The sequence below is a fragment of the Orycteropus afer genome, unplaced genomic scaffold, assembly GCF_000298275.1.
Source record: "Orycteropus afer afer isolate SDZICR_OR568_19922 unplaced genomic scaffold, OryAfe1.0 scaffold00079, whole genome shotgun sequence".
Taxonomy (NCBI): Eukaryota; Metazoa; Chordata; class Mammalia; order Tubulidentata; family Orycteropodidae; genus Orycteropus; species Orycteropus afer.
Window position 1 is genome coordinate 7,330,837 of NW_006921666.1, and position 14,756 is coordinate 7,345,592.

Here is a 14,756-nt window from a genome sequence, read left to right on the forward strand (position 1 = left end):
AAAAAAAAAAAAAAAAAAGCCATATTTATCAAAACTGCAGGTGAAAATTTTGGGGAGAAATATCACATATCTAAAACAGTATGATCAATATTCATTAATATATCTGCTGACTAGAAAGATGGACAAACCTAAATAGATGAAATGTAAAGATAAATGTAAAGTCTTATACTAGAAAAAGAAAAAACAAAACGATATAAACAAATAAAAAACTTTGAACAAGGTAATGATGAGAAAGATTTGGCTTAATGTAAAAACGATCGCGTAAGCCAAGTAGATGTTAATTTCAACATGAGTCTAGACTATGAGAGTAGTTGACAAAAATAAAAACAAATAAAGGCAATATATTAAGCTTTATAAATACATAACTTATAATAAAGATAGTAATATGGCTATGGTCCTTTGCATCTGAGGTAAGGGTTCATCCTGAAGGAGAGAGACTAACAAACTAAAGGCTTCGCAAAGGACTGAGCAGCATTAGTGAGAGAAGGTATAAACAAATGTTAGGGTGAAAAGAAAAGAAGAATTTGAGCTTATGTGAACTCATTCTGTGCTGCTCCATAAAGGCAGATCTAGAATCAACAAGAAGTTACAGCAACACATTTAGTTCAGTGTAAGAAATAAACTTTCTAGAAAATTGTTGATGCCCTCCTTACATGGCAGTTCCTTACTGCAATGCAATCAAGCAGAATTCATCAACTTGTCACAGGAAGTACAATGGACTTAAAAGTCGACCACAAGACCTTGGATTCTAATCCTATCTCAATCATTCATAAGCTATGTCATCTGGCGCAATCAGTTTATATTTATAACCTCTCTAAATCTCAGCTTTCCTTATTTCACCTTATGAGACTGCTGAGAGGAGTAAATAAGGTAATATTTGCAAGACTCAACATGACAAACTAAAATGCAATGCAAATAGGAGTTCCTGTAGAGGGAATATCACACTAGATAATTGCTAAGATCTTTTCCAGCACAGAGATTATTATTAACTGTACCTTTGAAGCAAGGGAAAAAGTCTTAACTATTTTAGGCTAAGATTTGGTAGTCAAAAAAGAGAAAACATTAATAAGTCAGCATATAAGGAAGCAAGAAATTTATGTTTCATAAAGTGTTAAGAATGTACTTATCTGACAACCAATTAGTCATCAGATCTAAAGATAGTCACTAGATCTAAAAGGCTCAATCCAGCATAAGTAGGAATTCAAATTAAAAAGATACATCTATTGAAAAGAGAAATAGTTCCACAATAATAAAAGACTTTAACACACCAGTTTTGATGATGGCCAGAACAACTAAAAAGAAAATAACGATGCAGAAGATCTAAACATAATCAACCAACTCAACCTCTTTGACATATACATATACATGCCACCCATCAGCAGCAGTGCACATTCTTCTCCAATACACACGACTACTTCCCCAGAACAGACTATATTCTAGACCATACAGCAAATCTCAATAAATTAAAAAACATCAGCATAATACAAAGCATCTCCTCTGGCCATAACACTATAAGACTAGGAATCAATAACAGAAAGAACAAGGGAAAAAAATTAAAAACATGGAAACTGAGTAACACCTGACTTAAAAACTACTGACTCAGGGGTGAAAGGGAAGGGGAGAGAACACTGCAAAAATAATATAAATAAATAAAAACCACTGAGTCACAGAAGAAATTAAAAATGACATTTAAATATTCTTAGACTCAAATGAGAATGAAGATATAACACCAAAGTCCCTGGGGCACAGCAAAAGAAGCACATAGGAAAATGTAGAGCAATAAATGCACGTATCACAAAAGGAGGTCCAAAAGTAATAAATGAACTTGTATCTTGAACAAACAGAAAAGGAACAGTAAAAGAAGTCCACAGTCACCAGAAGAAAGGAAATAATAAAGATCAGAATAGAAATAAATGAAATAGAAAAACAAAATGAGAAGTTGGTTCTTTGAGAGAACTGGTAAAATGGACAGTCCACTGGCCAAACTGACAAAGAAAAAAAATGAGAAGATGCAAATAACCAAAATAAGAAATGAAATGAGCAACATTACAACAGAACCCACCAAGAGAAAGATCATAACCAAATTATTATGAAAATTTGTACTCCAACAAATTAGAAAGCCTAGCAGAAATGGGCATATTTCTAGAAATATACTACCTACTTAAACTAACACAAATAGAGGTAGAAAACCTAAGTAGACCCATAATAAAAGAAATTAATGATGTTATTTAAAAAAAGAAAAGAAAAACTCCCAACAAAAAGAGTCTTGGCCCAGATGGAGAATTTCACCAAAACATTCAGAGAAGAACTGATAGCAGTTCTACTCAAACTATTGCAGTACACAGAAAAGGAAGGAATACTCCCTAATTCATTCTATAAAGCCAGTATAATCCTGATACCAAAGCCAGGCAAATATACCACAAAAAGAAAATCACAGAGCAGTATTTCTCATAAATACAGAGGCAAAAATTCTCAATAAAATTCTAGCCAACAGAATACAATAGCATATCAAAAATAATACACCATGATCAGCTGGTACTCATACCAGGGATGGAAGGGTGGTTCAACACCAGAAAATCAACACAATTCACCACATAAATAAAACAAGGAAGCAAATGATCATCTCAATCGATGCAGAAAAGGCATGTGATAAATTCTAACACCCTTTCCTGGTAAAAACTCTTTGCAAAACAGGAATAGAAGGGAAATTCCTCAACATAATTAAGGGCATATATGTAGAACCAATAGCCAATATTATTCTCAATGGAGAGAGACGGAAAGCATTCCCTATGAAAACAGGAATGAGACAAGGATGTCCATTATCACCACTCTTAATTCAGTATTGTACTAGAACTCACAGCCAGAGCAATAAGCCAAGAAAGAGAAATAAAGGGTTTCCAAATTGGTAAGGAAAAAGTAAAACTGTCACTATTCACAGACGACATGATCCTATACTTAGGAAATCCCAGAGACTGCACAAGAAAGTTACTGAAATTAATAGAAGGGTTCAGCAAAGTGGCAAGGTACAAGATCAATGTACCAAAATCAGTTGGGTTCCTCTACACTAACTAGGAGAACTTCAAAAAGGAAATCAAGAAAACTACCATTTACAATAGTCCTCAAAAAGATAAAATACTTAGGACTAAATCTAACCAGGGATATATAAGATCTACACAAGGAAAACTACAAAACATAACTGTTAGAAATCAAGAAACCCACATAAATGGAAAAGCATATCATCCTCATGTATTGGAAGACTTAACACTGTGAAAATGGCAGTACTACACAAAGCAATCTATAGATACAATGCAATCCCAACCCAAATCCTAGTATCTTTTAATGAAATAGGAAAACTAATCTCCAACTTTATATGGAAAGGAAAGAGGCCCTGAATAGCTAAAGCAGTATGGAAGAAGAAAGTTAGAAGGCCTTACATTCCAATCTCAGAACTTGTTATACTGCCACAGTAACCAAAACAACCTGGTACTGGTATGACAAACACACAGATCAATGGAATAGAAATGAGAACCCAGAGTAAATCCATCCAGCTATGGACAGCTGATCTTAGACAAAAGGTAGGAGTTCATTCAATGAAGAAGAGAGAGTCTCTTTAACAAATGAGTGCTGGCAAAACTGGGTATCTATTTGCAGAAAAATGAAACAGGATCTGTACCTTACACCATACACAAAAACTAACTCAAAATGGATCAAAGACCTTAATCTTAAACCTATAAAGTTCCTGAAATAATACAGGGATAAAACTAGGGGATCCTAGTTTATGGCACAAACACACTATCAAGCACAACTAAAATTCATAAATAACAGAAAATAAACTAGATAACTGAGATCTCCTAAAAATTGAATTCTTATGTTCATCAAAAGACTTCACCAAAAGAGTAAAAACAGAAACTACAGAGTAGGGAAAAAATTTTGGTAACAACATATCTGACAAGAGTCTAATCTCTAAAATATATAGAAAACTTCAGTTGCTCAACAACAAAAAAACACAATCTAAAAAACAAAAAAACAGGCAAAGGACATAAACACACACTTTGCCAAAGAGGGCATCCAGGCAGCTAATAAACACATGAAGAGATGCTCACTATCATTAACCATTGTTGTTGTTGTTGTTGTTTGCCGAGTCAGCCCCGACTCATAGCGACCGCTCCTTGGGTTTCCGAGGCAGTATCAAGAAGATTGCCCAACCTTCCTTCTGAGGAATGGCTGGTGGGTTTGAACCACCAGCCTTCTAGTGAGCAGTCAAGTGCCTTAGGCACTATGCTACCAGAGCTCCTTTCATTAACCATTAGACAGATGCAAACAAAAACTACAATAAGGTACCATCTCACCCCTGCTAAAATGGCACTGATCAAAAAATCAGAAAACCACAAATGGTGGCAAGGTTGTAGATCTAATGGAACTCTTATACCCTGCTGATGGGATTGTAAAATGGTAGAACTACTACGAAAAATAATATGGAGTCTTCTTAGAAAGCTAGAAATAGAATTACCTTATGATCTAGCAATTCCTCTCCTAATATAAACTCTAGAGATATGAGAGCAGTCACACCAATAGACATATGCACACCTATGTTCATTGCAGTATTATTCACAATAGCAAAGACAGCAGATGACTGGATAAACAAACTATGGTACATACACAACATAGAATACTGTGCAATGATAAAGAATAACGATGAGTCTATAAAACATCTTATAACACAGATGAATCCGGAGGACATTATGCTCAGCTAAGTCAGTCAAACACAAAAGGACAAATATTGCATAATACCACTTTTATGAAAGTCAAAAACAGATATACATACAAAAAGCAACATTCTTTACTTAGTGCTGGTAAAGGTAACACATAAAGGGGAAGTCAGCACAACTTGACCAAGGTAAATGAAGACCAAGGTAAAAGAGGTAAGCAAGATTAAAGGGCAACTATGGTAAATGCTGTAACATACATATTTTGCAACAACAGTAAAAACAGGCAAAAAAATATGTGAGTGGTTATACAGGTAGATATGTATGCTGAATGAGTAGAGGAAGGCACTAGGGAGTACATACATAGGCATATTTGTGGGCATATGTATATTTATGTTTATATGTGCTGCATATATATTCATATACATATGATAAAGCACACGGGGAACAGTTACGTATACTTCCTAGACATATTCAAACACCTCACGGAATTAATTTGCTGGGTTTGAAGGCTCAGGACAATAGTGTCATGGGACAACTACGTCAACTGGCACAACTTAGTTCTTAAAGATAATGTTCTAACAAGTTTGGTGAGTAGCATCTAGGGTCTTAAAAGCTTACAAGCAGCCATTTCAGATATAACTGTTGGTCTCTTCCTGTCTGGAGCAAAGAAGAGTGAAGGAAACCAAAGACTCAAGGAGGCAATAACCATATCTTTCCTCATATAACACACATCGTCTATGCTTGTTTGTCAACTGCTCCCACTACCCCACGAGGTATTTTTGTAAATGTGCTATATTAATTATTTTTTCAGCAACATGTTTAGGGGGGAAAAAAAAAAAGGCATAGCTGTACTAATCAAAATACCTCCTGGGTGGAGGGAACAGCTGGCAAACAAATGAAGAAGATGCGTGTTATTTGCAAAAAATACAATAGTCCACAGGACTAATGGCCCACATGAACCAAAGCCTAATTTTCTAACCTAAGACCAGAAGGACTAGCTGGTGCCCAGCTACTACCACCAACTGTTGATGAGGGATACAATAAAAAGTCACAGAATGTGAGAAAAACGTAGAACACCACTCAAATTTATTTTAAAAACCAGACTTACTGGACTGAGAGAGACTAGAAGAATCCCTGAGACTCTCACCCTAAGATATCTTTTTAACCTGGAACTGAAGCCATTCCCAGAGGTCATCTTTCAGCCAAATAACAGACTGGCCTATAAACAATTAACACCCTGAGGAATGTGCTCCTTTAAACAATCAACTATATGAGACCAAACTGTCAACATTTAACCAAAAGCAAAGGTAAGAAAGGAAGGAAGAAGGGCCGGGAAACTGGAGGGATGGAAACAAAGTAGGCAAGGTGGAAACCATGGAGTGCTGACATGAGAGTGCTGACTCCTTTTGGGGACTATAATCAGTGCCAGGGAACAATCTGCATATGAATAGTTGAATGGGTATCTAATCTGCTGTGCAAATCTTACCTAAAACACAATAAAATATTCATACTCGCACACAAAAAGATACACCTGATGCTCAAAATAGATCATGACCTAACCATAATCTAAAACCATAAAACTCAGCAGCAAACAGGGGGGCAAGACTTCAAGACCTCATTTTTGACAATGGATTCTTACATTGACACAAGAAGCACAAGCAACAAAAGAAAAAAGGATAAACTAAATTTCATCAAAATTTTAAACTTTTGTGCATCAAAGAACTTTATCAAGAATATAAAATGACAATGTACAGGATGGGAAAACTTCTGGTAACCATGTATGTAATACAGGTTTAATATCCAGAATATATAAAGAGCCACTATAACTCAAAAACAAAAAATAAACAACACAAATGAAAAACAGACAAAGAACTTAAATATACATTCCCTGAGGAAGATACACAAATGGCTGATAAGCACATGAAAATATGTCCAACATCATCAGTCATTAAGGAAACGCAAATCAAAACCACAATGAGATACCAGGTCACACCCAATAAGAAGGCTATCTATTATCAGAAAACAAAATAACAAATGAGGATAAGAAGAAACAAGAACCCTTGTGCATTGCTGGTGAGAACGTAAAATGGTGTGGAAAACAGTTTGGTGGTTCCTCAAAAACAAAAATTACCATATAATCCCAAGGAGCCCAGGTGGCACAACAGTTAAGCAATCACAGCTGCTAACCAGAAGGATGGCAGTTCAAACCCACCTTGTGGCTCCACAGGAGAAAAGATCTGATGGTCTGCTCCTATAAAGATTAGAGCCTAGAAAAACCTATGGGGCAGTTGTACTCTGTCACACAGGGTCATTATGAGTCGAAAATGACTCAACAACACCTAACAACCAGCATATGATGCAGCAATTCTACTCCTAGATATATACTCAAAAGACTTGAAAGCAGGGACTCAAATGTATCAATACTCGTACACCAATGTTCACAACAGCCAAAGTGGAAACAATCCAAGTGTCCAACGATAGGTGAACGGATAAACAAAATATGGTATATACATACAATGGAATATTATGCAGCCATAAAGAGAATGATGTCTTGATACATGCTGACACAGATGGACCTTGAAAATATTACACTAAGTGAAATAAGTCATACACAATACAAATATATAGTATAACATGGATATTTTGTATGACCCCACTTAATGTGAAATGTCTAGAACAAGTAATGGATAGAGACAAAGTTTAATTTGTCATTACCAGGGGCTAGGAAAAGGCAAATTGCTTTAGGGTTATGGGGTTTCTGTCTGTGATGAAAAACTTTCAGAAACAGACAGTGGTGATGGCTGTACAACAAGGTGAATGTTAATATCACTGAATTGTACACGTAAAGATTTTCTGTTTTATAAATTTTAAAAAATACACATTCCAAATAAATCAATGCTACAAATGTATTTGGGAGCTCTGGTGGTGTAGTGCCTAAGGCACTTGACTGCTAACCAGAAGGCTGGCGGTTCAAACCCACCAGCCACTCGGAAGGAAGGTTGGGCAGTCTACTTCCGTAGTAATACAGCCTCAGAAACCCAAGGGGGGGGTGACTATGAGTTGGATCCAACTCCACGGCAGTGGTTAGTTTGTTCATACAAATGCATTTATAATCACTAATAGTATGGTTATTACTCAATCATGGCATTAAATACAGTTTTTAAACAGTGTTTGCTCTGAAGGACCCTGTAGCTCCGCCTAGATATGGACTGGGGCTCGACTCTCCCAGCCACATGACCCTGAGCAGTTTTCTAAACCTTTCAGGCTCAGTTTGTAAGGGGTAAAGGCAAAATTACCTGCCTACTTTATAGGATGAGAAGACTAAATGAGATTAAAACCACTAGCAAGGCTTCTAGTACACAGAATTCATGTTATTGCCTCTACCTTTTCTTAGCTTTGATTTTGAATAGAGTTTTGTGTCACATAATTTTCAGAACTGCAAACCTGGAAAACAGATAAAAGATGTATTTTGGTTTCAAATGCTAAAATTAAGTTTCAATTAAAAATGATGATACAGATCCATCAAATTGAGATGGGACGCTAACTACCAATATATTGGTAAGTAGAAAAAGCAAGTTACAAGAGAATATACTCAAGTATAATCCCATATTTATGTTGTTGTTGTTAGGTGCCGTCCAGTCAGACCTGACTCATAGCGACCCCTCCTTGGGTTTCCGAGGCAGTGATCACTACGGAAGTAGATTGCCCAACATTCCTTCCAAGGAGTGGCTGGTGGGTTTGAACCGCCAGCCTTTGGGTTAGCAGTCAAGTGCCTAAGGCACTACACTACCAGAGCTCCTCATTTTTATGATACATATATATATATATATATAAAATGATAATCATCAGATGGTGTACTTTGTCTTATACTTTTCTGTAATGTCTGAATTTTATGAAGAGTATGTATTTCTATTATAATTTTAATTAGAAAAAAAATCTGACAGATAATATTTTTGTACAGGAAAATTAGGTGGAGAGAAAAATACATTTTTATAACCTTAGAAAAATGAATTTAACATTTTTAAAAGGCATGAAAAAAAGTTAGAAAGTACACTAATTTTTGTTTGAATTTTACTTTTCTAAATAGAAATGTGGCTTAGACATGAGAAAACTATTTCCCTAACTGAGGAAAATACAAATGTAAGCTCCACAGGGATAGGGATTCTGTCTATTCTTTTATATTCACCACTGGGCCTCAAGGGCCTCCCACAGAACAGGAACTTAGTAAATAGATAAAATAAAATAGATAAAAGTTCTATTTACCCTTACATTCAATGTCACTGCTTTCTATCACTAGAATATTGGCTTATTCATCCTTGACCCCAATAGCCAGCATATTACCTAACAAAAAGAAAAAACCTCAGTGCCATCAACTCGATTCTGACTCATAGAGATCCCCTTTGGGCTTCTGAGGCAGTAAATCTTTATGGAAGTAGATTGCCCAGTCTTTCTTCCGCGGAGTGGCTGGTGGGTTTGAACGCCAGCCTTCTGGTTAGCAGTCAAATGCTTTAGGCACTATGCCACCAGAGCTCCTATCTAACAAACATAACAATTCAGTTGCTTGTTAAATAACAATTCTGTTTCTTGTCAAATAAATTGAAAGTAAAAAATATAAATAATGAAACTGATAAAAATTATTTTGGAAGCTATAAAGTCAGTAAGAATTTGATAAGCATTACTCTCAAACACTATGTTCATTCTAGACTGTTAACTTCTACATACAGGATAAAGGCAGTGAAAACAAAGAAATGGGGGCATATTACCATTTCTAGAATTCATTACATCATTGTCTGATAAGCTAACAATACTAACATTAGCAATTTTGAATCAGGAATGTACATAAAATAAAAGTACAAAAAAGAGAATATAAAAAATTTTATAAATGAATTTTTTTATATAATCAAGGCCTATGTAGTCTAAGTCAAAAAGATAATGAAACAAAACAAAACAAAAAAAGCAGACCTACCTTGGGCCTCTTGGACCTTCCAAGTAACTGCTTCTAGGAGGATCTGGAAGCAGTCCACCTGACCTCACTGGCATGTCCTTGACTGCAGCGGAAGCAGCTGAAGATTCCCCAAGTCCTTGCTCAGATGAGAATGAACTGTATGGTGGAGTAGACTTATTCAGAGGAGTTTTAGAATTCACTTGATCTGATGGGCCAATGCCTGACTGCATTGGAGGATGGTAAGTTGAGGGTGGAGCTGAACCAAAAGACACAGGAGTGGGAAGCAGTGCTGGTCTAGGTTTCTCTGGAACTTGTGAGCTCTGAGAACTAGAAGTTGGTGGAACTGGGGCTGTTGTCAACTGAGGAGGTATCCCTTGTGGAACTCCAGGGGGAGGGATTCCTGGAGGGGGTGTGGCTGAAGACAACGGTGGGAGGGGCATAACAGGTGGAGGTGCTGTTGAAGACAGAGATGGTGGGGGCAGAACTGGTGGCGGCCCTGTGGAAGAGAGGGAAGGAGGGGGAAGAACCGGTGGTGGCCCTGTTGAAGACAGAGATGGAGGCATCCCTGGTGGGGGCACAGAGGTCGGTAGAGAAGGCGGCATCACAGGTGGGGGCATGCCAGGTGGTGGCACAGTAGCAGGCAGGGCTGGGGGCATCACTGGAGGTGGCAATGACGGAGGCAACACCGGAGGGGGCATTGTCGGTAGAGGTGGAGGCATCTGTGAATATGGAACAAAAGGAGGTGGCATTGACATGTTCCCCATATACTGATTCTTCATGTTTTGAAATGAAGTGACTCTCTCCTGGAGATAGGTCTGAGAGGCTTTCATATGTCCCTGCCATGTTTTCCACTGTTTCTCATACTCCTGAAGCTGATCTTTATGAGGGTAGGAGTGAAGCTGTTCCTCCCATAGCTGAAACTCTCGCTCCCATTCTTGGTAGAGATGTTGAAACTGTTGCTGCTGCATTTCATAGTGCCGCAACTGCATATCTACAGACATGGTCTACAAATAAAGGGACAACAATGATTTCAAGACATTCACATAAAAAAATTCATCACAAGCTAAAATATTAACGAATTAAGGACATATGAAGCCTTAAGAAATGTAAAAAAATAATTAAAACACTAAAGACTTTGAGAGGCTAAGAAAAATCTGTCAAATTCTTTCTATGATCATCAGTTTTCTTTCTTCCTTTGACTTACATTTATGTTATCAGAGTTAGGGAAAAAATCAACCAGACACTAAAGAAAATATCTACCTCAACAGTGAGCATTTTTCACGTGTTTAATATTACCATGGATCATTTTAACAATTTGAAAAATGATCTATGATTATAGATATATAAACAGAAGATAATAAAGACCTCAGTGATACCAGACAAACAAGTATTCAAGTCACTTTATCTTTTATGATTTCAATTTGTTTCAGGTTTTTTGTTGTAAGCGTTGTTGTCTGGTCTTGTTGGTGGATTATTCACTTGTCCTGCTACTGTAGTGTGATTTTTGTATGTGAAACACAGGTTAACCAATAACTATGTAGTCAAAATCCTTGGTTCTTAAATCCCTTAACAATAGTACTTCAATATCTAGCCACTGGCGACACAACCAGGAGACCTCATTTGCCCTCCCTCCCCAAAAGCATGGATAGTGTACCATACTTTCCAAGCCTCCAGGGGAACATGACATAACAAGTTGGGAACCCCTCAGGAAACACTTAATTGTCGACATCTGCCCTCTTCAAGACTTCACAAACGAATCTCTTTCAGAAATAGCAAACCCTTGAAACTTCTTGGGGGCAACTTCCTACTTGTCAGCCGAGGACGCACTTGCCTGTAAGTGCGGTGGCTGCTGTATAATCTGCTGGTACTGCTGCAGGATCTGCTGCAACTGCGTGTGCTTCTGCATGATTCCCTGATACTGGAAGCCCACTCGGTGTTGCTGGTGCTGCTGCCAGTGTGCTGCTGCGGCCTGCAACTGTTTTAACCTGGCATCTTCTTCCGGGTCCTCAGACTAAAAATAAAAGAAGTACTTTTTAAAATGTAAGTCATAAAACAGTAGCCAAACTGATAATAATAACTTCAAAAACCTGAGTATTTTATAAATGTACCATAAAGTCCAGAACTCCACAATCTCTCAATGAGTGAGACAAGTTATTCTACCCTTAGATAAAACGCCTAATTCTATCTCTACTGCTATTATGGATACCAATACAGAAGAGTTTAAAAATTCCAGTCTTCACTAGAGTGATCATCTCACCTTCCTAAACAAGACAACCAATTCTCCAGCAGAAAGTGAAACTATAATCACAGTCCTTTTCACTACATGGGGAACTCTGGTGGGATAGTGCCTAAGGCATTTGCCTGCTAACCAGAAGGCCGGCGGTTTAACCCTACCAGCCACTCCTCAGAAGGAAAGTTGGGCAATCTACTTCTGTAGTCATACTGCCGCGGACACCCAAGGAGGGGTCGCTATTGAGTCGGACCTGGGACCTAATTTTGATGCAGTGAGGAGGGGTTTCACCACATGAGCGGTTTCCAAGGAAATCCCTTTCTTTTTCACCTTAGTCACATTTCACCAAACAACTACAATCCAATCATTATGTTTCAATGAGGTTTCATATAAGGTTCTTGAAGCTCTGGTAGCATAGTGGCTAAGACACTTGACTACTAACCAGAAGGCTGGCAGTTCAAACCCACCAGCCACTCCTCGGAAGGAAGATGAGGCAATCTACTTCCCTAGTGATACTGCCTCGGAAACCCAAGGAGGGGTCGCTCTGAGTCAGAGTCAACTCAATGGCAATGGGTTTGTTTTTTTTGGTTTTGTTCTACAGATGAGGAAACTGAAGCACAGGATGGTTAACTAATTTGCCTAAAGTCATCACCAGCAAATGGCACTGCCTGGACTCCAACCTGGGTAGTTTGATTCCAAAGCTGATGTTCTAACTGTAGCCCTGTGCTAGCAATAGTATAAAACCACCCTAACATCCCTTTAGTACTTAGAGACACTCAGTGCAGGAGTGTCTAATTCTTCACTCTCACTTACACTGGGAAAATAGCTTCTTTTCTAAGCCTGATACATCTATCTGATTATTCGACAAACATAATTTTACATGTACTTAAACACACACACACACACACACACACACACGAAGATGCACATAAATATACCAAGAAAAGTAAAACAATCTACCTGGGGTTCCTCAGGTGGGAGAGGAGGTGGTGCCTCTTCGTTAGAGGGGGGTAATGGAGGCTCCTCAGGTGGAGGGGGTTCTGTGACTTGACTGGTGGCAGGTACCGTAACTTCTTCTTTTACCGGCTCTGGTGCATCCTTTGCTACAACAGGACCCTTTTTGTGTCCTGGCAAATGCACTTTTGTCCTTTGCTGCAAACTAAGCAGGTGCTGCCGGTACCAATACTGCTGCTGTTCCTAAAACAAGAAACCATTTTTAAGAACTTTATTTGGCAGCCATTGTATCTCTGCAACTTGACTTGATAGGGAGTTACATTTATGTAAGAAAAGGCAATCTACTTCTGGTAAGACGATGGAATAGGGAGAAAGACTGCACAGACCCTCTTCAACAAAGAAAAGGGAAACCAATTAACACAGACACAGAAGATAATCCTGGACCCCTGAGCCTTGAACGGAAGTATATAGAAGGGGACTAAACCCCAACTAGCAGAAGAATTTGCATGAAAATACCAAAAAAAGGAGATATACAGGGCTGCGGTATGGCAGCAATCCTGAGCAAGCCTGACAGCAGGGCACAGGCAGCTTGGAGAGTGACGAGTGGTGGTAGGACCTAAGAATTAACCTAAAAATCAGCCCTGCTAGCCAGGGACTGCACGGAGGACTGCTCTGGTGGTTGGGGAATAAAACATGAAACACCAGCAAAGAGAAAGGCCAGCTGAGCTGTGGACTTTTGCCTGTCCGGAGGGTGCCGACATTTTGAATGTTTACAAGGGGCTTGACCATTTTGGATATTTAAAAGGACAGCGCTCTCTGAGATTCCAGGGGCTTAAGAACAGGTTCTGCTTGCCAGTAACCCCAAGGATAGTCCGGACCTGGACAACTGAAAAGGTGTAACATTCCCCTTGATACTTTTATACCCCACACCTCTTGGTGAACGGAGGTACGGCCATCCCCGACTCCCACCCACCTTCTGGGCCCGCAGGAACTCCATCCCAGTCTGTGTGCTCAGGCAGAGCCTGGGTGTCCTGCCTTACCCTCCCCCAATTTTTTTCTTTTTCTTTTTTCTGGTTTTTAGTTTGCTTGTTTTTGGATGTTTTAAAACTACTATTATTATTAAACATTTATCCTTTTTACTATTATTCTTTATTCTTCCCCTCCCAGGTCCTAGTTTTCAGCTCTTTTTCTTTTCTCTGTTCACAGCTGCAATTTTTTTTTTCTTTTTCCTTTTTTTTTTTCCTCAGGGTTAACCCTGTTCCTTGTTTTTCTTTTTGCATTTTCCCCATTTTTTTTCTTCATTATTCTCCTTCTCTACATTTTTTCTCTTACTGCCCTATACCCAGATATTGTAGGTTTTCTTGTTTTTTTCTTCTTCTTTTTCCCTTTTTTCTTTTTTTGGTTACTGTTCCTGTGTGATTACATGGTGTATTTTCTGTCCATGTGCTTTTCATTTTTTGATGGTTATTCAGTTCTAATTTTGTCTAATTGAGTGAGAGACAGCAACAGTCCCCATAAGACACACTACATAACACACCTCCTGCAACTTCACTTACTGACCGAGAGCCACCACCTCCTTCTCCACCAACGGGCCAACGATAAAAAACCACCAAGAAGAGCCTGAATCACCCTTGGCTGCTCTTCACAGTTAACAGAGATCTTAATACAACAACGCCACGATGTCTCGGAGACAACAGACCATCACAGTCCACACAAAGAAGCAGGATAAAGTGGTAGAAACAAGGGAACAGTAAACAGATCCAGAACACATCCCTAAGGAAGAAGTAGCATTGGAACTCTCTGATAAGGAATTAAAAAAAATGATATTTAGGTATCTTCAAAGGATTGAGAGACAGACCAAAGAAAACAGAAAAAACCCTAGAAGAATTTTGGAAGAAAATACAAGAACAAAATGACA

At 38.4% G+C, this 14,756-nt stretch overlaps 1 protein-coding gene across 1 annotated transcript in view; it reads right to left on the minus strand.

The window, feature by feature from the left end:
- Positions 1-14,756, minus strand: part of YLPM1 (YLP motif containing 1) — a 122,417-nt gene that overhangs the window by 70,143 nt on the left and 37,518 nt on the right. The window contains exons 2-4 of the mRNA XM_007941366.1: positions 12,845-13,081; positions 11,486-11,665; positions 9,676-10,658 (exon numbers count right to left, since the gene is read on the minus strand). Coding sequence (XP_007939557.1) covers positions 9,676-10,658; positions 11,486-11,665; positions 12,845-13,081 — 1,400 coding nt within the window. The remainder of the gene's footprint in view (positions 1-9,675; positions 10,659-11,485; positions 11,666-12,844; positions 13,082-14,756) is intronic.